We start from the raw sequence: 25,263 nt of genomic DNA, 5'->3' as shown, positions 1-25,263 counted from the left end.
GATTGGTTCATGTACAAAACCACTGGGAATTACAGAAATGAGTAGGGAGTGAGTTAATTGTAATATTGTACATACTGTAAGAAGTAGGTAAGTTTAATGGCAAGTGTACATACATGTAGTTGATATAGACTGTTCTTATACTTTCAAAGTGTTAACTTTGTAGTATGATGAGCATAACTGCAGTCATGACAAAGACACACCAGCCTATCAACTTGGTTTTAAAGTATAATAATTCTGCTTAAAAATTACTAACCCTAATTTTGCAAGCATAATAATGTACATGCATATCTGATTGGTACTTGTTCAACTTAGATGATGTCAGAATCCGTATAATTTCAATTTTTCAAATATGTTTTTTCCTTGTTCCCTCTTTCACTTCGAATAAAAGTTGATGGGCAATGGACCGACTGGGTCAGCTGGTCTAGCATAGATTGTTCCATCAGCTGCGGTACTGACGGCATCAAGCATAGGACTAGGACTTGCTCTAACCCCGAGCCCCAGTATGGAGGGGCGGGGTGTGCAAACCCCGGGTATACTGAGGAGTTTCAGGCCTGCGATGCAGCTGGGTCTTGTGGGGGTATGTATGGATGAATTTCTATATTCATTGATTTATTCATTCATTTATTCATTGATTTATTTATTCATTTGCTCATTCATTCCTCAAGTTATCTATCAATTCATTGATGCATTGATTCATTTGTTTTTTCATTCATTCATTCATTCATTTGTTCATTCGTCCATTCATTCATCCACCCACCCATCCATCCATCCATTCATTTTTCATCATCATTCATTCATCCATCCATCCATCCATCCATTCATTCCATAATTATTTGATGAATTTCAATATCATTTCTTCTTATTGTGTTTGTTACACTTCTAAAGACATACACTAATTGTCACTGAACAAAAAACATATATACAAAATAAATTTCTTTACTGCTCAGACGCTCTTTGTTTTAATTATTTAATCACTATTTTTTTTAAATTATATTTTAATTGATTTTCAGATTGCTATGAGCCCATTGGAATGTATGACGGTAGAATATCCGATGCTCAGATCAGTGCTTCCAACGAGAGATACAACAATTCCAACCTTGCCATTCATGCTCGACTTGAAAACACTGGCTCAGGTGAATATGACAAAGATTTTCTTCATTGTCTCTTAAAGACCGACTGGTTTGAGTGCTGTTTTGTTATGATTATTATTTTTAACTCTTGGGATTCAAGTATGCCTAACAAAATATAATTTATGCACAGACAGATCAAGACCCCTTGCTCATTGCATTATCCATTGAAAGGGCATTTACTCTTCTATTGAAGCCCCTCCCCTCTTTTGACACATACATGTATAAAGTTATAGTCCTTTGAATGGAGTGATAAATTGCTCCTGTCTTCCCTTTCTTTCCTTATGTATTTTTTTATCTCTAAAAGACAATATATCATATTCCTATTAGAGCTGTGCATTCTTAGATTTCATGCTATATTTTATTATTCCTTGAGGATTTCCCCCTTTTTTGTTTGATTGCTTTTGCTACATACAGGTGTACATGTATATATTTGTGATTTACATTAATTATTCCTTTCTCTTCATTTCTAAAATGTATGTAGTATTTCATATAGTCTCTTCTCATTCAAACTCTGAAGAATATTCTGGTTTGACACTTTTGTTCTAAAGTCATTACATTTTTATTTTTATTTACATTATCCAAAACATATTGAAACAGGGATCTCGTTTCCTCGTCACAATTCTACTTAAATTCCAGGAAAAATGAGGTGTATTTGCTCTGCCCATTCAGCCATTTTGCAGTATATAGAATTATTCTTTATTACCAAATGACCAAAACTTGATATTTTTTCTATGATTTGGAATCATTTAAACCTCTCTTGGACAGGCGCTCTCTGTTGGGAAGGCATTCCAGACTTCAACGCCACCGACTACGAGCTGACGTACGGCATCACGAATAGCTCCTACAACTACAGCGACTACTGGCTACAGATAGACTTCCCTACTCCTATTGATCTGTCTATGATCGGCATTCAGGGTGGGGGAACTATTGAACGATGGGTGACGTACTATAATTTGACTGTGAGCCCGAATGGAGTTGATTGGTACAAGTATGAAGTAGATGGAGAGTGGGAGGTTAGTTCAAGATCAATGAATAAGGTTTCAGTAATAATGATCATACAGTAGTAACATACATGTAATTTCTTAGCTTTGTCAAGGATTGTCAGAGTTTGTAAAATATTGCAAAACAGTTTGCAAAGATATTTTTAATGCCTAAGATCAATCTATTCTCACAAAGCAAAACATCTTACTTATTGTAAAAATAGACTTGCAAAGCTTTGCAATACAAAAAAAAAAAAAAAAACCATTATGTTTACTAACATTCACACCATTGTAATGTTCACCCTTTGTATATTAAGACCTTTCTGGTTTTTTTCCAAAAGTAAACCAAAATATACCACTAACTGTCTTCAATCTAAGATATCTAACCTTTCAAAATGTTTTTCATGACAGACATTCTACGGTAACATTGACAAGTCAACGATCGTTCGTTCAACATTACCTAATGTTCAGACCGGTGTGGCGGGTCTTCGTATCATTCCTGTAGCATGGGAAGGTGGTGGACCATGCTTGAGAGCTGAAGTGTACGGCTGTTTTAACGTCCCAAGTAAGAAATCAATCGAATTGAATCAAAAACTTTATTATCCCTGAACAGAAAATTTGAAGTTCATTGGTGCTTAGCACAATATACTAATGTTTCTGATAAAGAAATTTACATGATTATGTAAATCAATTAAATTTACATTTAACAAGATATAATAAACTTTATTTCTTTTGAAAGCAAGGTTAATGTTTATTAAAACTAAATTGCTATTAATGATTTAAAGTCCGGGCATAGATTTGATGATTCAATCATTAATCATGATCCATTACCAAAGTAATTTTTTTTACAGAATTAGTGTTTGCTATGAATTTAATTAAAATTTATTTAATGGAAATGAGCAGTGTAAAAGCAATATTACTTTCAGTGTTTTTTTTTCAGATTTTAAATTTTATCATTTTTAATTACTGCTTTTTCTTCTCAGCTTGCAATGATGCAAAGGCTGTTGCCACCACATCGCAGGTCACATCAGCTGACCCGGAGTACGTCAGTGTTGACCTTGGGTCACTTCAAAGGGTCACTCAGATTAACACGGATGCAACGGGTAACGACTGGATAAAAGAGTACTACGTCTACTTCAGCCACAATAACTTTGATTGGGTGCTTTATGTGGAGGATGGCAAAAGAAAGGTGACTTTAATTTTTCATTCTCAATATTTGATTTTCAATTTCCAGTTTTCAATTTTTTATTTTCAATTTTAAGCTTTTTAGATCTGTTAGCTTTTAATATGTCCATTTTGAAATCTTCTCTCATATTCAAATCTCAATTTCAGAAATTACAGTTTTAACTTTTCAAATTTTCAAATCTGAATTTGAATTTGAAATCCAACGTGATTTTTTTGTTTGTACAAGTTTTGAACACTTTCAAAACCATAGATTTAATGACATTTTCAAATTTCAGTCTTCTATATGATTGAGGAAAATTTGAAGTCATTATTTGACGGTAAATTATTCATTTTGGCTCTCTCTGTTGTGACAGGACTTCATTGGGAACTCTGACAGCACCAACACCGCCACCAATGTTTTCAGGAATCCCTTCCATGCACGGTATCTGAAGGTAGTGCCACTGGCCATTGAGAATAGTATGAGGGACGATGTAGAGATTTACACTTGTTCGGCTATAGTTGACCAGGACAGTGCTCCTGCCTCAACAGGTAAGGTAGCATGATATCGCTATTCAGCGTGTTTCAATGGAGAATCCTTAGACGGTATTACCGCGTAAGTATCCAGAATTCTGGAAAACTTCCCTGTAGAAACAGACGTGATGCGGTTGATTGATAATCCACATTGCGCAAAATACGGTTTCTCATAATCACCTCTGGAAGGAGGTTATTGCCGTGTTAATCCGTTTATTTGCGACGCGGAGTGTAAGTTAATGAGATTATTCGCTCTGTAGAAACAGGTTGGTTTAAGGGTGATACGGTCTTTCGATTCCAGTACAGATAAACCATTTTTAACGATTCTCTGTAGAAACACGCTGATTGTGATATTCATGACGGTCAAGTTACTCTGCAAGCACCTATTTGGGTTTGACATTTGGCAACCTTCCATGAACATTTTTCTTTGAGGACCTCTGCTGGAGAGAAGGACTGGTGCAACCTTTGACCGCTTCAGCCTCTAGTTCAATGAGGAAGCAGGGGACTGGGTAGATAATTCCCCAGAGACAACCCTTGAGTCCTGTTGGGAATTGTCATGGAATTACAGTAATCACAGATATTGATTAAAGCAAGCCTTGATTATTTTATAGGGAACGTTTTTTGGTAGCAGTAGAAAAAGGAAACAATTGGCAGGGCTGCCAGCTCTCACTCTTAGAGAGAGTAAGACTCACTCATTTTGGTCCTTCCTTAGTCTTAAAGTTTGTTTTATTTGCATGCATTTCTATTGATCTCAATCATTTTGACCCTTAAATTATATCATTGGCCTATGGGTAGCCTCAATCTCACTAGTCATCCAATGTTGGCAGCCCTAAACCTCCCAAGGCCAACGAGAAGGACACCAAGACCAGTCAACAGGGCATCCCCAGGCATTCCTCCGATGCCTTTGATTAATTTAAGCCCTGTAACACCCACAAAGAAATGACCTGTCTGCTTTTGTTCCCTCACAGTTTGCTTCTCACCATTTGGCTTTGCCGACCACACCTTCAACCAAACCGAAGCGTTCTCCGCCAGCTCCGTCTACCCCTCGTCGACCAACGCCAGCTTCCTCCCGGAGTACGCCCGTCTCCACAACCCCGCTCTCCCAGGATCAGGCCTCCAGGGATGGGTCTCTGCTGACCAGGACACCGATGCCAACTACTCCTCCATCGATCAGTTCTTCCAGCTTGACTTTGGTTACAGGATCACGCTGTCTGGTCTTGCTCTGCAGGGTGTGCTTCTGGAGAACGGGACCAACGCGACCTTCGATCGCTTCAGTCTCTGGTTCAGTGAGGACGCAGCGGACTGGAAGCCCATGAGGAAGAAGGGAAGCGAGGATGTGACGGTAAGGAGGAATTGGGATTATAGCTCTGATTAGATTGCTTTGTAATGTGCACTCTGAAAACCAAGGTTGCTTGGTATTTTTCTGTAATGACATGGGCCAAATAGATGATTCACTCACTCATCCATCCATTCATTCATTCTGTTTCCTTTCATTCTTTCATTCATCCCTTCATTCTTTCATTCATCAATTGATCCATCCATCCATCCATCCATCCATCCATCCATCCATCCATCCATCCATCCTTAATTTATCCATGCATGATTTATTCATCACTCACAGCTTCATTCTTTCATTGATACATAGATTGATTGATTGATTGATTGATACATTCATTCATCTTATCCCCTTACAGATTCTAGACGGCCCTACCAATGGAGACATGGTTGTCCTTCATGAGTTGACCGATGACCTCAATGATGACACTCGACCCCTTGATCTCCGTTACCTGCGCATCAAATCAGAATTCAACACCACCGGTTCTGTGGGTCTTAGAATGGAGCTGTATGGGTGTACTGCTAGAGGTAAGTTCACTTCAATAATATGGAAACTAGCTCATTTATGTAGCACTGGTTTTATCTGAAGTTTCTAAGCACTCCACTGCAGCAGAATCTGTAGTTTCCCTGACTTTAGCAATGGAGCTGGTATGTTCCTGTATGTATCGAGGAGTACAGTATATCCCTGCTAGATTCCACTTTACATGAATGTTCAATTGTGCTTGCATAGTTATTAAGGCATTTTCTAATGATATCAGAAATGCAACATCTGTATATTGCTCTAAGACTAGGCTTGAGAAAAATCTTCATATGTCCGGTCCCGAGATTGTGGGAATTTCCTATATTGTTTCAGTATGGGTTAATTGCTTGACGATTAATTAATTAACTGTTTTATTGGACATATTACGTATAAGTTGCCCTGGTTTTTGTTGTGTTTTGTTGTTATGTACTGTACTTTGTACTGTACCCAGTCATTTTCAGTATCATGTCTCTATTGTCTTTATATTCTATGGTGCACTCGCTACAAGCTGCGATTTGAGAGTTGTCTCCTCCATTATATTGTAACTCTTATAAAATGTCTTAACGTGAATCCATTGCAAATTATAAATGTTTAAAATGTTTTATCATAGAAGAAAATAATTCTAAGATCATTGAATTTGATAGGTAAGCAATAAATATCTAATTCAAACTTTTTATGACAAAGTACTTAATATCCTCTTTTCTGGGACACCTGCTTTAATGGAATTTGATCAACTTTATACTAAACCAATTACTATTTCACAAATTAAATTTTTCAATTGAATCAAGATTTGTTACTTTAAATTCACAATCCTGAAATGTTATTTTGTATTCGTTAGTTGACACTGTGTGCCCCGAAGGATGGTCTTTCTTCCAGACCTCGTGTTACAAGGTTTATACCGAGGCCAAGTCACGCCAGGCTGCAAAGACTACTTGTACAAACCAAGGTATGTATGCAAGACTATGACATCATCATAATATTGATATTGACATTGATTGTAGCATTTGCCAAGAAATACTAATTGCTCTCAATGTTTGTATAAATTACTACTCAAGATTTCTTTGAAAAATGAATGAGAATAAGGGAATACATTATGATAATAATAATATGTACAATATACATTATGTGTGTAGATTTGTTCATGGTAATACATCTTGCAGATCTGTTTTCATGATGAATATGATTGATTTGGTTCAAGTTGTTTCAGCTGTTCAATTTGTAATCATTGTTTGTAACTTTTATATTTATGTTCATTCTTGTGCAGGGCTCCCTAGCAAAACAGTGTTTAATGAATTCATTGATGGGGTTACCCTTGGTTAACAAAAGAAAGTAAAATTAAAATAGATAATGGGAAGTAAAGAAACTGATAAAAAGTCCTTTTTTTGGCATTTCCCTTCTCAGGTGCCCACCTGGCTACAATCACCAGCATCGATGAACAGAAATTCTTGCGCAAGTTTGTACGGGCCTTTGACTTGAGCGATTACAACATTGGGTTCAGAAGATACGGAAAGACGTTCAGGTGGATCGACGACACGTTTATTGTTTACACATCATGGGCCAGGGAGGAGCCGTTGTACGAGAGATACAAGAAGTGCGTCGCGCTGTCCAAATCAGAGGATGGGCTGTGGGTGTCGGTGGATTGTGACGATAAGATCGGGTTTGTCTGCGAATTCGAACGAGGTACGCAATCATGATTATACAAATACTTTATGATTTATCTTAAGCATAAAATGTGTGTATTTACATGTACAAAGTATTATAAATGATAAGTGGAGTCTTACAATATTCTCCTTTGACCTATCCATGTACTTTCAATCTCGTGAATTTTCTGCCCTATCCCAACTTTCACAGATTCAACGGACCTCTTTGCCTGCGGGGAGAACACCGTCTCCCTCCATTGCCATGACAACCAAAAGGTCAACATCACGGCTAGCGATTGGGGACGGACCATGGACTGGGAAGTGTGCCCTCAGGAGTCGACGTTCAGCGCATCAGACATGCCGTGTTCGTCCGTCGACACGTCCTCTTACTCCGCCATTGAGGACTTTATCGAGGAGTGTAGTAACGTGACGCACTGCTCGTTGTTGGCGGATACCAGTACCCTCGGTTACCCATGCTCTACCTCCAACATGCATCTTCACCTTAATCTGACGTATACTTGTGTTGGTAAGTAAAATAGATCAGGGACCCAGTGGGATAGGCAACTTGTCAACAGTCTGTACCACGCCTCTTTTTAGTTTGATGTCGCATAAATAATATAATATATATAATGCGTGATTAGCAGTAGAAGTGATAACACTATTTCAAAGACATGTGCGAGGTTTAGATCGCAAGAACATTCGCTTCACGCAACCTGGATGTTGTCAGCAGTTATATCGATCCGTCATTGTTATTTGCGATGAAGCGAGACGCTCCAATTAGCGGGTCTGCAAGATAAAAGGATGCAATGTGAAAGGATGTCACCCAAAATGAATGGGGAAAAGGGGGGTTGTCGGGTTGCGTTGACTCTCGTCGCTCCCCGTCTGGAATCAGACCCGGATCTTTAGATCTCATCGTGACGAGTTGCGACGCATGTTCTTTCCTATTAAATGAAACAGGATTCTTAGCTTGGTTAGTAAAGAGAGGAATATTAATTTTTTGTTTTGATAATTCCAAGTTCATCTCGATGTGATATTCGTACGTCTATACAACTTGGTGCACCCTCTCTCACCTAAACTTGTGGTTTTATAGGTTCTAACAGTACAAGCTGAATTTGTCAGTGCATTTATCACCCAATTCATTCATAATTGAAAGACAATTATTAGTGAAACAGTTCTCTTCATCATTAAAACATGAGGAAAGAGCCAAGTAAAGATAGGAAATATACAGTGTAATTGCAATTTTGAAATTTGTGGCTGCCCTCAATATGCACAGAGTTTTACTATGGCCTAAGTTAAACCAGATTTCAGAATACAGGCCAGTGCATTTATAAGATTGCCTCCAATAAACAGATTGAATATCAACTATTGAAAGTGACATTGTTTTCCATTCTAGATTATTGCCTCACTCTCTCATCCAAACTTGTCCCATGATATGATAGATTACATGAAGTATGCACGAGCCTGTGAGGGCAACTTCCTAGAGATCTCCTGCCCTGCCGCCGACGAGGTCGTCCACATCATGGATGCGATGTACGGACGCACCCTCGACAACTCCGTCTGCTCTGGCCCGGACAGGTACGCTCCGACAAACTGCACATTGGACGAGAGTATCAGGGATGTTCGGACTTACTGCGAGGGCCAGCATTCTTGCAAGTTTGCCATCGAGGTGGAGGCATTTAGTTCGGATCCATGTGAGGGAGTGGCTAAGTACTTGGATGTGAATTACACGTGTGTTTCGGCTGCTCCCGTCATTGATGATGAATGTGAGTATAATTTTTTTTTGGTCAGAAATATTTCAATGTATTATCAAATATTTTCTGTTGAGAAAGATGTGTCTTAGAAATGTCTCCAAAGATCTGCGCTGTTGAAAAACAACTAGGATTGATGAAGGGCTTTGATGCTGTACTGATTTTAGCCTCCTATGGATGGCATTGATTTGCTTACTATATATATGTCTTTATTGATATTATTGTTTTATTTTTTATTTGCCTTATTATTTTGTATGTTGCCTCATTGCAAAGAAAAAAGTCTTGAATGCTTGAATGATGATGACTTTACATCACTTTTAACCAACTGGCTACTAGATTCTTTAATTCACAAAGGCTTTTGTACAGAAACCTCTGGGTCCATTAGCCAACAGGTTAACCCTAAACTGACCGGGGGGGTTGAATCAACCCCCCCTCAACATTTTACCGCGCCACTCACAGAGTTTATACTTTCAAGTCTCGCACATCTTTTGAGACCAAATTTGCGACGCCCGGGTACGCGGTTCTGAAATTGTGAAAAAGTGCATGTCAGACCAAAAATTGTTCCAAAACGTGATTTTGTGTACAAAGTCAATGCAAATTGAGTTTTCTCATCTTATTCATAAAGATATGATTATTTTTGCTTTAAACAGCTGAAAACAATTAATTTTAGCATAATTATGCTTCAAAAAGGTTGTGCAATAAATCTGGTGAAAAAACAAAGAAAAACAAAAGGTTGAAAAACAAAGAAATACATAAGAAATTCATAAAACAATAAAATACATAAGAAGTTGATTTCCAAACCGAAGTTTTTTTCAATTGCCATTGTTAAGAATGCTACAAAGAATATTTTTACCAAAAATTAGCATTCTAGGAGCTTTATTTAGTGAATTAGAGCAAAAAGTACGATTTATGCATAAATTAGCATAATTAATTCATATAAAATAAAATCTCATTATTATGGAAAATTTTACCATACAGCCTTGTAGATTACATCGCACACTACCAGCGTGCAAATTTTTGCAGCGCTCGCGTGATCGGGTGCCGAGATCTCAGGGGGGGGGAGTTGAATCAACCCCCCCCCCCCCTGGCCACAGAACAGCCAAAAAAGCCCGGCCTAGTTAGGGTTAAGGGACCTATAATAAGAATTAACCTCAGCTGCCGTTGTGGGCAGATCGTTCTGCAAGGACTGGCCCGCCTGGGTGGCGGCAGTCAGGACTTGCTCGTGGAAAGAGGCTTATGATTGTGTCATCTTGTTTTCAGATACATACCAGGGAGACTGTGAGGAAGGCTGGACCAAGCATGACTCACGCTGCATCAAGGGATACCCTAACAAGAACAGCACCTTCCACGAGGCCGAGGAGAACTGTAATAATCTACATGGACATCTCGCTGGTGTACCCGGGGATCACACACAGGTATGTTGAGTGATTGCTATTCTATTTATCATAATGATGACAATAATAATGATGATAATTATAATAAATATAAAAACAGCAACAACAAAAACAATGATAATAATAATAATTAATAATGATAATAATAATAATCATCATTATCATCATCATCATCATCATCATCAATTATGATTTATTAGGTCAATTATGAATTACAAATAGAAATTTAAAATTGATTGCCTGTATTATCTTGCAAGACCCCTAATTGGATCTAATGCCCTGAGTAGTAATTGCACTTACGATGTTGATGTGTGTTGAGTGATTGTTATTATCTATATTATTTTGATTATTTATGATATCAATATGCCGCAATTGTATAGTGTTCAATACAATGTTTCTAAGCACTGTATACTATCACCCCTGATATAGTACAGCTATCCTGGTTCATACAGAAATAGAATTATAGGATAATTTGTTATCTGTTTTACATGTATCTCAAAAGGTATGTTTTCAGACTGTAGTTAGCTATTTATAATACACAATTAATGAGAGACTGCTCGCAGTGTCGGTCAGTTCACTCACTCTTTAATTATTATAATAACAGATTATAATTGTTTTCTGTATTTAAACCTCATTTCAGAGTTTCCTGAAAGGGCTGATGACAGACTACTCAGACACTCATTTCTGGGTCGGTTGCGTCAAGACGAAGAACAACACCTGCCGATGGAAGGACGGTATCGGGCACGTCTTTACCGATTTCAGCGCAAGCTACGTCTCCGACGGCAAAGAGAGGTGCATCCATCTTAGTGCTGATCATGACTTTAAGTGGGAGGATGCGAGGTGTTCTGATAGGAATGCTTATATCTGCCAACAAGGTATGGTTTTAACTCACTTTCTGCTAAATTCTGGAACTCCTCTACCATTTGTGCAGGAACCACCTGGTGGGTGTTTCATAAAGAGTTACAACAGGGTCCCGTCTTACAACGAGTTATGATTGATCCGATCAATCATAACTCTTTGTAAGATGGGGCCCTGTTGTAACTTTGCCATTATGGCAACTACCATGGTAACCTTGATTAGTTGCCATAATGGCAAAGTTACAACAGTTGTAACTCTTCATGAAATGGACCCCAGGTGGGTGTTTCATAAAGCTAAGAGGGACTTTAAGAACAACAGATGATCCTTTCTTGTGGTAAATGATATTCACCATTAAATGTTCATTGGTGATTATTTATCATGGAAGAAAGGTTCACCAGTCGTTCTTAAAATCGATGTTAACGTACTAACAGCTTTATGAAATGGCCCTCAGGTTGTAATAAGCACTAGATGAAATGATAGAAAGACACCTATTTAAATACACCTTGTATCCTGATAACATAGTTCCAGAAAGAATCTTGTCTATGGTCAATTTCTTTTTTTAATGAAATCCACTTGAAATGAATACTATTCCCACTACATTACATGTACTGTAGTGGTGCAATTCCTGAATAAAAAGCTGTTTAACTTTTAATCAGTACACACTCTAAATTGGAATGTAAAAAAAAAATCACTGTTTAAAAATGCAAATTTGCAACTTTTCTGTTTGTGTATTTATTCATGATTAATTCAAACTCAGATTATATCCAGGTTGTATATTTTCAAATATGAAAATGATTAGAAAAGGATTGCTTGTTTCCCCCCCCCCCAGGCAAAAAAATATTAATTTTTGATCTTCTGAAAGCTACATGTATGTACCTCTCTGGATTAAAAGAACAGTTTTCAATGCTATTAATCTTGTTTCTCCCTCTCTTCAATCAGATTGTGTGCTAGCGTTTGGCATGGCGGATAAGACCATCCGCAACGACCAAATAGATGTTAGCTCTACCAAGATGCTTTCCAGTCTGGATTCATTCAAATGGGATGGACGCCTCCATGACCCATACGGAGCATGGGTAGCAAGTAACAAGGAAAGGCAGCAATGGTTCCAGGTAGGTTGCACATGTAGTCTCTCTTCTGCTTTCCCAGGCCTGTTGGATAGTTCCTCGTCAAATTATTGGCTAAAATCTCTCACATGACCATGTATTTATTCCAGATCGAAGGAACATTCCCTCTTGACTACTATTAATGACAAGTTCTATTGGTTTATTTCCAATCCGTCTAATCCCAATTTGTCCAATTGCCAGCTCGTCTACTATTATCTGGTCTACCATCAGTTCGTCCACTATCCACATGGTCTAATTGCCATTTTGTCCAATCACCATTTCGTCTTATAACCAGTTGGTCCAATAGCCATTTAGTCCGTGTACCATTTGGTCCAGTTGGACTAAATGTTAATTGTGCAAAATGAATGAAAATGAAATGGATATTAGACCAACTGGTTATGAGATGAAATGGTCATAGACGAAATGGTGATTGGACCAAATGGTTGTTAGATGAAATGTTTGATGGATGGAATGGCATTAGACTAAATGAACGTAGACTATTTGGTAAGTGGACAAGTTGGCAGAAGCCGAATTGGCCATTTACCGTTCTATTATCTGGTCATGACTTTGATATTAGGATGTTTTTATCAAATATCAAAGATACACATCACTATTCTTATAAAATAAATAATAAATACTAATAATCAGCTTGTGTATAGTACTTATACATCGGAACAATGTGCCTAACCACTTTACAGATATAAAGGATACATATAACTTGCTTGGAAATTGGAATAATTTACACACATCTGATAACCTTGAAACAATTCAAACATCCCTTGCTTTTTCTCAGGTGAGGTGTATTAGAACTGTTCCAAGGTTACATTGTGCATGTAATTCTTTCAAATGCTCTCAATAATGTGTTTTATTTGTATTCTAATGGCAATTTCCATGGTAATGAATTAATGAGTCAGTCCTTTGCTGAATTTGAACACTAGTTTGTCTGTAGTTATGATTATATTTAATTGCGAAGACTCTCCATTGTCCCTATTCTCACTTTTGATTATTATTTTTTTATTCTTTCCTTACCTTAGATTGATTTTGAATGATTTTTCTTTTCTATCCTTAGGTTGATTTTGAATGATTTTTCTTTTCTAACCTTAGGTTGATTTTGAATGATTTTTCTTTTCTAACCTTAGGTTGATTTTGAGCGCGTGATGAGGGTCAGGAAGTTTGCCACACAAGGGCATCCTCGTTACGACTACTGGGTCTCCCGTTATGCTCTTGACTACACCGTCAACGATACCCTGATCGATGACGGGTTGTGGAACGAGTACGAGGAAGAAGGAGAGAGGAGGGTAAGACCACACTCATTGCTTAAAGATACTTTACTTTAAAATCTCCTCTTTTTCACTTCTCCATTTCTATTCTACCTCTATCCACTTTTTCTTGGTCCTTTCAATGACTTTCCACATGGTGTACCATAAACCACTATCGCGGTTGTTCATACCACCATACAAACCCTTCATTGTCAAGACCACCTTTGTTGTTATGAATTGATCTGGGGAGCATTTCATGAAAGGACTTGTCAGACATTTTATCCCGCAAGTACTGTTTTATCCGACAGTTACTATGGTAACAGCGCCTCTCAGCCAATCATAATCCAGGAAAGTTGTAAGACCTGACAACTTGTCGGACAAAACTGTTGATGAAACGTTAGTGATATCACTTTGTCTATTATTATGCACTTTTTCAAGTGAAAAGTTGGGCTCATGAGCAGTTCCCTTATTAATCATATAGACCAAGTAAAGCTAGACCAAGTGGATGTAAAAAAAAATGGGTATAGCCTATTAGTTCTGACAAAATAGTAAATTGACTAAGTGGCTATTTGACCAACTTGTTTCTAGACGAACTGGTTATAGACCATTCGGCATTTTCCCGTTGTAGAATAAGACATGTGTGACGAGACCCAAAGGAAAGTAGACAATGGGATTTTTTTCCCGAACCAAAAGATCTACATGTAATGCTCTGTCTGTATTTCTCTTCCACAGATCTTTGTTGGTAACAACGATAGCAGTACTGTAGTATATCAATACCTGACGCATTTCATGTATGCCCGTTACATCCGTGTCCTGCCTCTTAATTGGACCAATGAAATCTCCCTGCGTCTGGAGGTGTATGGTTGCTTCTTAGAGGGTAAGTTTAATCAATTAAAGGAGAATGAAACCCTTGAAACCAGCTGAATCCATATCAAAGAGAAAAATCAAAGAAACATATGTTGAAAGTTTGAGGAAGATTGAATGAATAATAAGAAAGTTATGAGCATTTGAATATTGAGATCACTAATGCCATGTAGTTCCTCCAATTGGCAATGCGACCAAGATCTGTGATGTCACACACGTACAACTCCCTCATTACTTTAGTACTTATTTCACTTATATTCTCACTTTTATAGAGTCTATCACAAGGTGAGGTGTTCTCTTTATGAGAGGACAAGTACAGAGATTTCACAACATTATATCATTGATGAATTGTTTGTCATATGATTAGAATGAGCAAAAAGAGATGTTTTGGAGTATATTTTCAGTGTCCAAAAGGGGAGAGTTATTCAGATTCCGGTCAATATTATAAAGATAAATACCAGTTGTGGTAATGATCTCAAAATGAGTTCGAACTGAATCCAATGAAATTACCACCAAAGTTTTTGTACGTATAAATAAAAAATATGTACCAAATAGCTCTGGAAGAAAATGCGTAATTGCTGAGAAATGAGCAAAAAAGGCTCAGAATTCCATCAAATGTCGGCTATTTTCTGATAGCCATGGTTAACTGAAACCTGGGAAAAATAGACCACTTTTTTATGGAGTGCCAGTTGTCAGCTCATTCACCAATTAAAAACTATTTTTACCCTGTTGCAAAAAGTTGTTAAAAATGAACATTGTTGTGAAATGGGAAGAATAGGAAAATACGAAAATGAATCGAATTTTAATCAATTAATCGATTCATTCATTATTGCCACAAATATAGAAGAAATATGATGCCCAGCATTTCATAGAGTGTGTTTCAAAATTCTAACTAAGACTAGGGTAAATGTAGGATTAATTATCAGAATACCAACCATTTTGTGTACCCCAATTTTGTCTAATTTATGGTCCACTTTTCACAATGCAGGCTTGCATTCACAAATTTGCAATTACTTCTTAAATTATAAAACTTGTCATTAATTTGACCTAAAATTTACTTTCTTATAATTTCTGTTAGTATAAGATTGGTTTGCGTCATTGACCTTCACACTGGCTTTCAGCCCAATTTCTAGAGATGTGGGTCAACTTCATGCAATGTTCACATGGTTGTAAATTACACAGGAAATACTTGAGTGAATTTTACATGAGAAAGTACATGACTACTGAAATGTACACACTGGGAATGGTGGCATGGAGAAATCTACATGAAATCAAGAAGTTAATTTGTAAACAAGTAGGAATGCAATTTACAAGGCGTATATGGCGCGCCGTTTGACCAGTAATTCAGATAAACACTGTTTATCGCCGATAAACAGTGTTTATCGCCGAAAAACACTGTTTATCGAGCGATAAACACTGTTTATCAAGCGATAAACACTGTTTATCGAGAGAAACTATGTTTATCGACTGAAAAACACAGTTTCTCTCGATAAACAGTGTTTATCGCCGAAAAACACTGTTTATCGCCGATAAACACTGTTTATCGAGAGAAACTGTGTTTATCAGTCGAAAAACATAGTTTCTCTCGATAAACACTGTTTATCGCCGATAAACACTGTTTTTCGGCGATAAACAATGTTTATCAAGCGATAAACACTGTTTATCGAGAGAAACTGTGTTTTTTAGTCGATAAACATAGTTTCTCTCGATAAACAGTGTTTATCGCTTGATAAACATTGTTTATCGCCGATAAACAGTGTTTTTCGGCGATAAACACTGTTTATCTGAATTATTGGTCAAACGGCGCGCCATAGGCGTACATGTCAGTAATTGCTTTATTCCATGATTGGACTAGAGAGACAGCCCATCAGTAGCTTACATGTATAACAGCAGCTTATATCAAGCATTATTACATCATGTGTCTGATGATATGCAAGTAGCCAATGAGATTCAACGATATTTGTAACTCTGATATGCATCAGGGTAGTGCAGTGATTGAATGAGAGAGATAGATGATTGGTAGCTTGTAACAGTAACTTATTACAAAAATTGCTGAGATGCAGTGGTTTCATGAGCTGATGATTATGTGGATAACCCAATTATTAGTTGTGATATATGGTCCATAATTGTAGTGACATTACATTTAACCTTTCTGAACCACTGTATGAAGACATAAATCCATACTCTTTAAGTTTTTCAATTTTTCATGTATATGTTTGTGTGAAATATATGACAAATTTTAACTAAATATTTAGATGGATTCCAGTGATCTTAGGAAAATAAATGTTAACCTTAATAACTCACAAGAAAAGTTGAGACATGATTTATTGTTTACCACTAATTTTATTGGTGATTATTTTGTTTTCATTGTTTTTTTCCAAAATACTGACAATGTAGATATTATTTTTGAAACTCAACAAATAATATTCAAGAAATTTATAGGACACAATATTATCAATTCTTATTATCTGCATTGAATTGATTCAAATTGAAATGTTATTACCAAATATCACTTTTAAATGCGTGTAAATGAAGTAGTACATGTAAATTTATATCACATATGAAAAACAAGATTAATATTCTCTATCAGTAACTTGATCAGTAGCTCAAATCAGTTTATTTTTATTTAGTCCAATGCCAATTCGTTCAATTGCCAACTGGTCTATCATTTGGTCTACCATCAATTGGCCCAATGTCCACATGGTCTAATTGCCATTTCATCTAATAACCAGTTGGTCCAAAAGCCATTTAGTCCATATGTACCATTTGGTCCAATTGGACCAAGTGTTAATTGGGCAAAATGAATGATAATAAAACAAATATTAGGCCAACTATACATGAGACGAAATAGTCATAGACGAACTAATGATTAGACGAAGTGATGATTGGTCCAAATGGTTGTTAGATGAAATGTTGATGGACAGAATGGCATTAGACTAAATGAAGGTAGATCATGTGGTGAGTGGACGAGTTGGCAGTAGACAAATTTACCGCTCACATCAATTCTTGTAACATGTGATTGTTTTAACATCCAATCAGAATTGACATTTGTGGAGAAACATTTTAAAATGAATTGCCAGATATCAAGTAGAATGAAAATTACACAATCACAACGAGCACGTTGTAGTGCTGTAGTCGTTTATGTAGCTTTTTTCTCTCCCTTTTTATAGCTGTTCTTTAGCCGTTTTGCAGATCTAATGATAAGCTCAAAGTTTGTGCATTTTGCCCAACTTTGCTCACTGTGAATTGCCATTTTGTTTTCATCTTGACAGACGAGAAACCAGAAGTGCTCGAAGTCATCAATTCCACCAAGCTCCACTATGAGTACAACGGCACCATCCAATGCCTAGCTTTTGGCATGCCTCTCCCGAACATCACATGGATTCGGGACGGTGATCACTACGTAGGGAACGAGAATGCGACAATCGTTACATATGCTCTTGACGATCACCACGTCATCTCGGAGATTCGGTTTCACCCACTGTGGGATGATCGCGGTTATTATACATGTGTTGCAAGGAATCAGCACGGCAGTGATCGATCGTCGTTCTACAGTTACAAAGGTATGTACCTGTACATGTATTATAGATATATGTACAATTACTAAGGTACAGTATATATGATAAGTACATGTACAACGTAGAATGATTACAATAACAAACGTAAAATTAGTATAATTTGTTAGGTAGAATAAAGTTGTACTACATAAATTATGCTCGGCAATCAGATCTCATCGAAATGTGAATGAAAAAAACCAGTTTGTTGGACCTCATTTACTTTTTTTTCAACACTGAATAAATAAAGCTAAATGGATTTATTAAAAATCATAAAGAAGAATAATAGAAATTGTAAATACGTCTGAATTTAGTTAACAAGATAAGATAATATATTTATCAAGTGAGTGAATGAATGATTTGATTAGTTATTGCATGAATTTAGTAAAATTGCAGGAAATTAGTGAAATTACTGAAGTAAATAATGAAATGAAATTATATGAAATTTGATGATGATTAAATGAAATAAACAAATCAGTGAGTAAAGAGTGTGTGATGTTTAAAATTTATAAAAAAAGAGTGAATGAATGAGGGAAGAAATGTGCATTTACCAAGAAAGCAACGGATGTTTAGATAAAGGAATGATCAAATGAATAAGTGAGCATATGGAATAATGAATATATCCACACTAAATTGATGAAGGAATGAATAGATTCGTTAATGTATTAGTGGGTGTGTATTTAAAAGAATAATATCGGTAAACTGTTACTTTTTTTACACTTCGCAGGCCCTCCACTCTACGAGGGAGGGAAGATAATATGCGACGACGAAGATCTCAAGCTACAATGCCCTGTGGGTGAATACATTCAGATAACAGGAGCTTTCTATGGCAGGATGCACAATGAAAAGTGTATCATATACGATGATTACTATCCTACAGGTCAGTATAACACATTTTCTTCACGATTCCACAGTAAAACCATTCAGGACAAACATAACGTGGCATGTTTTTCTTCAGCAAGAAATTTATCCACACTGTGCTGCACTCGACCCAGGTGAGGTAAATGGGTACCGGCAGGAAGTAATTCCTCAAAAAGCTGTGCGCACCAGAATCGGTAGACTAGCTTAGCCAGGGTAATAGGAGCGCCTTGAGCATCTAGCAAGGTGGATACGTGCGCTATACAAATCCAAATTATTTATTTATTATTTATTTATAACTGAAATAATCCCTTTTCAAGCTCTTTGTAGGTTTTTGTTTTTCCAATGTTTCTCTTATAGGTTTTTTTTAATTTCAATGATAAACATGCACATTGTACTCTCTGAGTCTTTACTGTAACTAATTAAAGATAAAAGTATAGTGTGTAAAGTTTTTCAATCTGTGTAGAAGAACTTCAAAGAGATATTAGAGATAAGGTGGAAACATGCAGGTATCAGTATGATGATTTTTTTAAAAGCCATTTAGAGCACATGCTGTAAAGCAAACTTTTCTCTTACTTAGGTTGGATTTGTCAGCATTCACATGATAAAGATTAATGATTGTTAGGAATATTATGTGATTAATCTAGAATCAGATCTTAACTCATAATTAAAGAGAGTTGATTATCCAATGACGGAAAAAAGATATAGCTTGGTATCATGAGAAAAAAAACATTATGAATTTTAAAAATATGGAAAATAGTGGCAAAACATGTTTGTAATTACAATGTAGCAATACATATTCAATTTCTCTACATGTTGATGTTGAAGTTTGTAAAAAAAGGATAAAATTTAGAATAGTCATGATATCATCCTTTTCTTTGTCCAATCAGATTGCGAATATGATCCGGACACTGTCCTCTATCGCATGCAGCGGCAATGCGACAAGAAGGAACACTGCGTCCTACATACCAGTGAGGCTATGTTCGGGGCAGTTGGAGATAATTACACCCTGTGCGACGGGTTTACCAAATATATCAACATGACGTATGATTGTATAGGTAAGTATGGTTTGTCTATTCTATCTACCTGTGTTTGTGTTGTGATCTTTGAAGGTTTTTATAGTGGTATGGACTATTGCGGAAGAGGGTTACAGTACACCATGTCGTGAAACCCCAATGGCTTGACAGTGTGCTGATTAATACAGAAAGTCGAGGGGCTTGTGACACAAACATGACAAAAAACTTCCATTTGAGAACACTATACCCCAGTTTCCCTTCTCATCAATTCTCTTTTCCAAGTACGACAAACCCTAACTGCCCCAAGCAAGCAATTTAAGTATCAAAACACCTGTTTCTTGACGTCGGTCCAAAGATAACACAGTCACAGCCCGGCATATACAGTCACAGCAGGGGGCCACACACGATGGGATGCATGCGCAGCGCTGAGTGCGGACCCTGCAAAGCATGCCGTCATTTTTATTCGCTTACTTTCCTTATTTCAAGGTCGATTTTCTTAGTTCGAAATTGAAAATTACTGAATACAATATGCCTTTGAAAACGTGATTAAATATCGAATACAATAATTTCATTCTGAAGGTCCTACTACAGGCAGAGAAGTCTTACGTAATAGCACAGGCCACAGCTGTTGTTTATCTTTTCGTCCTTTGCTCAATGCTCATATACTGGCCTGTGGAGGTGAAATTGAGACAGCGGGGATTACCCCTGGATTACCTGGCCAAGCGCGGTTGATAAGGGCTTGGAAATGATTTTTGGAGATCCAAATGGAAAATGGGGTATAACACCGCAGTTTGCAATCTGAACTGCGGTCTTTCTCCAAACGGGGGTTTGACGTAATGGCTCAGCAATGATCGTAGAACATTTTTTACAATTTATTGTACACTACTACAGTGTACAATTAATCATAAAAATCAAGCATACGATTTATCATTACCCTCTGTGTCACGGGACCCTGAGCAGTTCACTTAAGTTACAATCATTCTATCAATTGTTAACTTTCAACAGAAATTTGCAAATATTTTATTGCAACACTACCTTCTCATTCTCCATCTGTATCTCTTTGTAGGTTATGACTGGACTGAGTGGTACAACACGGATACACCTGCTGATGGCATTGAAGACGAATCACATTACAGCATATACAAGGTAACGCAGTCATTTTATTCCCATTTGGTCTATTGCCAGTTGGTCCAATTCCAAAATGGTGCATCGTATTCTGAATTCTAGGGGGTGTTTCACAAAGATTTATGCCTATAAACCTTGCACCTAACTTTCTAGTAGTGTGCGGTATAAGACGCATCACTGCTTTGGTCGGATCATGTTCAGTGGACATGAGCTATTATGTATTGTATTAATCAAGAAGATTGCACATTAAATATTCTTACTGTGAGTCACACTCAGCATTTTGTAAAGCACCCGGTCTCTCCCCCCCCCCCCATTTCTACATTAAGCCTGTGCAAAAATGATAGGAAGCCATGAATATCAAACCTTTGTTTTATATATCAATATTTTCCTATGGTTTGCTCTGTACCTTCTTCATGCTTACATGGTGAAGTTAATGTATGTAGATATGTCCTATGCAGATCCCAGCAAGCTGCCGAAGGAAAACGGAACAAGTGACCACTGTAGACAAATGGCCTTTATAGACAGGTTATTTTACACTCATCTTTCAAATGGAAACAATTTGGTGGCGACTAATGGCAGGTTTTCACTACAGACAAGTGGTCATTAAATCATGGCTCACACTAAGCGAATCGTTGCGATCCGAATTTCAAAGAAGTTGTGATAACATTTCATATGGACATTCCAACTAATTAAATCTTACGGATCAGAGTTCAGAATAGTGGTAGGACTACTGAAATTGAAATCCAGTCCAGTTCGAGACTCACTGAATGAATAAAAACAAATTCAAATCCAATCGTAATGACGTCATCATCGGCTGCGACTTGAAGCCGATTCGGACTTTACTCCGACCATAGGGTTTACCGCAAAGTGAAAATATGATTTTAGTATTCCTTACATTATGCCAAACTTTGAATAAAATAATTTTACTTCTTGGAACTTTCATATTTAATGCAAAAATTTTAAAATGCGATTTCTTGAAAAATCGCGTCGCAACGAATCACATAGTGTGAGCCGGGCTTAAAATAGATTTGAGTGTAATTATATCACATTTATTTTTATGTACATGTAGATATGTACATTCTCTCACTTTATCTTTTTTTGCTCTTTTATCCCCCCTCCCCCCTCAGATGAGCTCCAATCTGTGTGCCGACCCTCAAGACGCTGAATGTCGCCAGGTCAGCGACGGTCAGTCTCACTATGCCCTTGGGCAAGTGCTGCAACGTCCTTGTTCCCTCAACAACGAGGGCGGTCTACTCTGCTATGATAGTGACCAGACTAGCGGGACTTGTAAGGATTATGAAGTCAGGTTTCTTTGCCCCGGAGGTAAGAGCTATTTTCAATCAAGGATTGGAAGAGACCTTTTCATGTTTTCAAAAATATTTCTCTTTCTTCTGCCTGTAAGAATATACTCAGTGTGCAATTACATGTAGTTGGTCGTACATGTATTATGGGACTACAATTCATTTGGATAATTCAACAATATTCAATGATCAATGATCTTGTTGGTTATTTTTTTACTGTCAACTGTTATACTCTACTGGAATGCTCGAATCTGAGTGGCTGTGATCAATAGTTTATAATGGAAACCTCAAAACTATCATGATGCTTCATGATTTATTCACTTACACTAGATCTTTACTGCTGAAATCCTCGCAATTGACAAAATACAAACCATTTTTATGCTTATAAACCCAAGTGTAAGTGGTTAAGAAATTTTGTAATCTTTACTTTATTGTTTGACTGTTTGAATAATTTTTCGCTTTCTATTTCTCCTGTTTCCTTCTTTTTATCTCACTCTCTCTGTACTTGTTCCTTTCTGTAACCTTCCCCTTTCATTTTATTCTCTCCCTTTATCTCCCCCAACAATCATTCTGTATCTCTTTAATCCTTGTCTTGTATTCTTGCTTTCCCTTTCTCCGTCTCTCTGTGTTTCTTTCTCGCTTTCTCTCTCCATCTCTTTACCCTCACCCCTGCAGAAGAGCTTGGTATATGGGGTCATGAGGAAGCATTAGAGTGTGATGATGAAGAGCTGGCCATAGCATGCCAGGCTGACTACTCCATCAAGATTCACAAGGCCTTCTATGGCAGAAAAGAAGAAGGTTTGTATAAATTCAATCCGAGATTTACAATAAGTAAATATAACAATAGTCATCTTTCATATATACTCTATATACAGAGTTTGATTTCTTGATGTCTGGCATTGTTAAAATAATATAATAATATAATAATAATATTGGCATATTTACCCAGGGTAGCCACTTCAGTTCCGAAAACTGTTCTCCCAGCGGGCCCTGCTATTATTATTACCCCGGCTTTAGCACGGCTACCTTGATCGGGCGCTCGAGCATTCGAGGAATTTCTTCCTACCGGGTACCCATTCACCTCACCTGGGTCGAGTGCGGCACAATGTGGATAAATTTCTTGCCGAAGGAAATTACATTGTTGATGTCAAAAAGTCAGAATAAGTGAGAAAGCAACTGCTAATTTGGGGTGAAAATATCAATTTTTAGATTTTTAACAAATATCTACCAAAATATTTTCAAAATTAATTTTCTATGTATTTTATTTGTTATTCTTATTTATTTCATTGTTTTTCATTTTCTTTTTTTCTATGAACTTTGTCGGGGACAATTTTGCGATCATACTTGTACATGTACATATAAATAGCATAACATAAATGTATTTAATGATGCAAAAGTAAAAATGATCATACAAATGTGACTGAGGTATACATTAAGTATTGGTCAATAGTATGTTAATTTTAAGGTTGTTTTAAGATCAAGCTTTTGAAATTATAACTGTATTATCCTCTATCTGCTCTACTTTTGTACCAGGTCTGTGCTCGGCCGGGAACAACTACACTTATTCCCTTGACTGTGAACTGGACCAGGAACTGGTCCTGAAGATGGTCCAGAAGAACTGTGATAACAAGCAGACCTGTCGCCTCAACGTGGAGTTTGCCACCGTGCTCTCGGACCCCTGCCCGGAGCAGCCCAAGTACCTGGATATCAGGTTCAGCTGTGAGAGATATAGTGAGTAATGGTGATGATGGAGACGATGTTGGTAGTGATGATGATGATGGTATAGATGGTGATAAGGACAATGTGGAATTTTATATGGTGGTGGTGGGGATGGTGATGGTGATGATGTTGATAATGATGTTGATGGTGATTGGCGAGAGTGATACTGATGATGAGGACGATGATGATGATGATGATGATAATGATAATGATGATGATATTTGTGGTGATAGTGATGATGATCACCATGTTGGTGGATATAATGATGATGATGATGATGATGGTTAAGATAATGGTGATGTTGATGAAGATGATATACATGTCAGTGGTGATGACGACCAAGTGTTATTTTTTTCATGATGATGATGATGTTGTTGATAATGATGACAGTGATTGTGTTAATAGTGATGGCAGTGATTGTGGTGATTTTGATAATGATGAGGAGGAGGATGATGCTGATGATGATGCTGCTGCTGATGATGATGACTGGTTGTGATGATGACGATAGTAATGGTGTTGATAATAATGGCATTGATGTTGGTGATGATGATGATGGTGATGATTCTGATGATGACAGTGGTGATGATTATGATTCTGATGATGACGGTGGTGATGATTATGATGCTGATAATGACAGTAACGGTGGTGGTACATGCAATAATGATGATGGTGACCTTTTTTTTTCAATTCCTCACAGGGAGTGATTTTGCCCGAGGGAAGTCGGCCAACATGAGCAGTCACTCGTCATCTTCTGAGGTCGTCAACGCCACCACAGACTACATCCTTGAAGTTGATTGTTCGGAGGGATGGTGCACGCAGTCCGCTGATGAGTATGAACCCTGGTGGGTCGTTGACCTCCAGGCAAACTACGACATCAACGTTGTCACGGTCTACACTTGCGATGATGCCAACTCTGCATGTAAGATATCTTTAGTTTGATTGTTGAATGATGTGGATAATTATCAGTGAGCAAGACATACTTTGCACTTGAAGCCATTGAAATCGAAGTTGCACAAAATAGTAAATGTGCAAGGGCATAAAAAATGAATTTAGGTAGTTATAGCACCTATTTTATATCAAAAATTGACATAAAATTTGTATTCTGTTCTGTCACATGTACATCACTCAGGATAATATCTTTGAACTGCACAGTCAGTATGATTT

The 25,263-nt window shown here is 37.2% G+C and overlaps 1 protein-coding gene across 1 annotated transcript in view; it reads left to right on the top strand.

Moving 5' to 3' along the window:
• Positions 1-25,263, top strand: part of LOC129280166 (uncharacterized) — a 95,947-nt gene that overhangs the window by 62,368 nt on the left and 8,316 nt on the right. Inside the window, exons 50-74 of the mRNA XM_064112056.1 lie at positions 389-577; positions 1,011-1,133; positions 1,896-2,143; positions 2,522-2,675; positions 3,094-3,299; positions 3,649-3,823; positions 4,774-5,147; positions 5,500-5,668; positions 6,499-6,606; positions 7,062-7,340; positions 7,512-7,826; positions 8,740-9,063; positions 10,309-10,463; positions 11,083-11,317; positions 12,240-12,409; positions 13,543-13,701; positions 14,395-14,539; positions 17,799-18,089; positions 18,808-18,960; positions 19,829-19,996; positions 21,021-21,100; positions 22,207-22,402; positions 23,056-23,178; positions 23,914-24,111; positions 24,797-25,018. Of these exons, the coding sequence (XP_063968126.1) occupies positions 389-577; positions 1,011-1,133; positions 1,896-2,143; positions 2,522-2,675; positions 3,094-3,299; positions 3,649-3,823; positions 4,774-5,147; positions 5,500-5,668; positions 6,499-6,606; positions 7,062-7,340; positions 7,512-7,826; positions 8,740-9,063; positions 10,309-10,463; positions 11,083-11,317; positions 12,240-12,409; positions 13,543-13,701; positions 14,395-14,539; positions 17,799-18,089; positions 18,808-18,960; positions 19,829-19,996; positions 21,021-21,100; positions 22,207-22,402; positions 23,056-23,178; positions 23,914-24,111; positions 24,797-25,018 (4,959 nt within the window). The remainder of the gene's footprint in view (positions 1-388; positions 578-1,010; positions 1,134-1,895; positions 2,144-2,521; positions 2,676-3,093; positions 3,300-3,648; positions 3,824-4,773; positions 5,148-5,499; positions 5,669-6,498; positions 6,607-7,061; positions 7,341-7,511; positions 7,827-8,739; positions 9,064-10,308; positions 10,464-11,082; positions 11,318-12,239; positions 12,410-13,542; positions 13,702-14,394; positions 14,540-17,798; positions 18,090-18,807; positions 18,961-19,828; positions 19,997-21,020; positions 21,101-22,206; positions 22,403-23,055; positions 23,179-23,913; positions 24,112-24,796; positions 25,019-25,263) is intronic.

Source organism: Lytechinus pictus, chromosome 17 (assembly GCF_037042905.1).
Source record: "Lytechinus pictus isolate F3 Inbred chromosome 17, Lp3.0, whole genome shotgun sequence".
Taxonomy (NCBI): Eukaryota; Metazoa; Echinodermata; class Echinoidea; order Temnopleuroida; family Toxopneustidae; genus Lytechinus; species Lytechinus pictus.
Note: the sequence above shows the minus strand (reverse complement) of the source record. Positions and strands in the feature narration are given on the sequence as shown.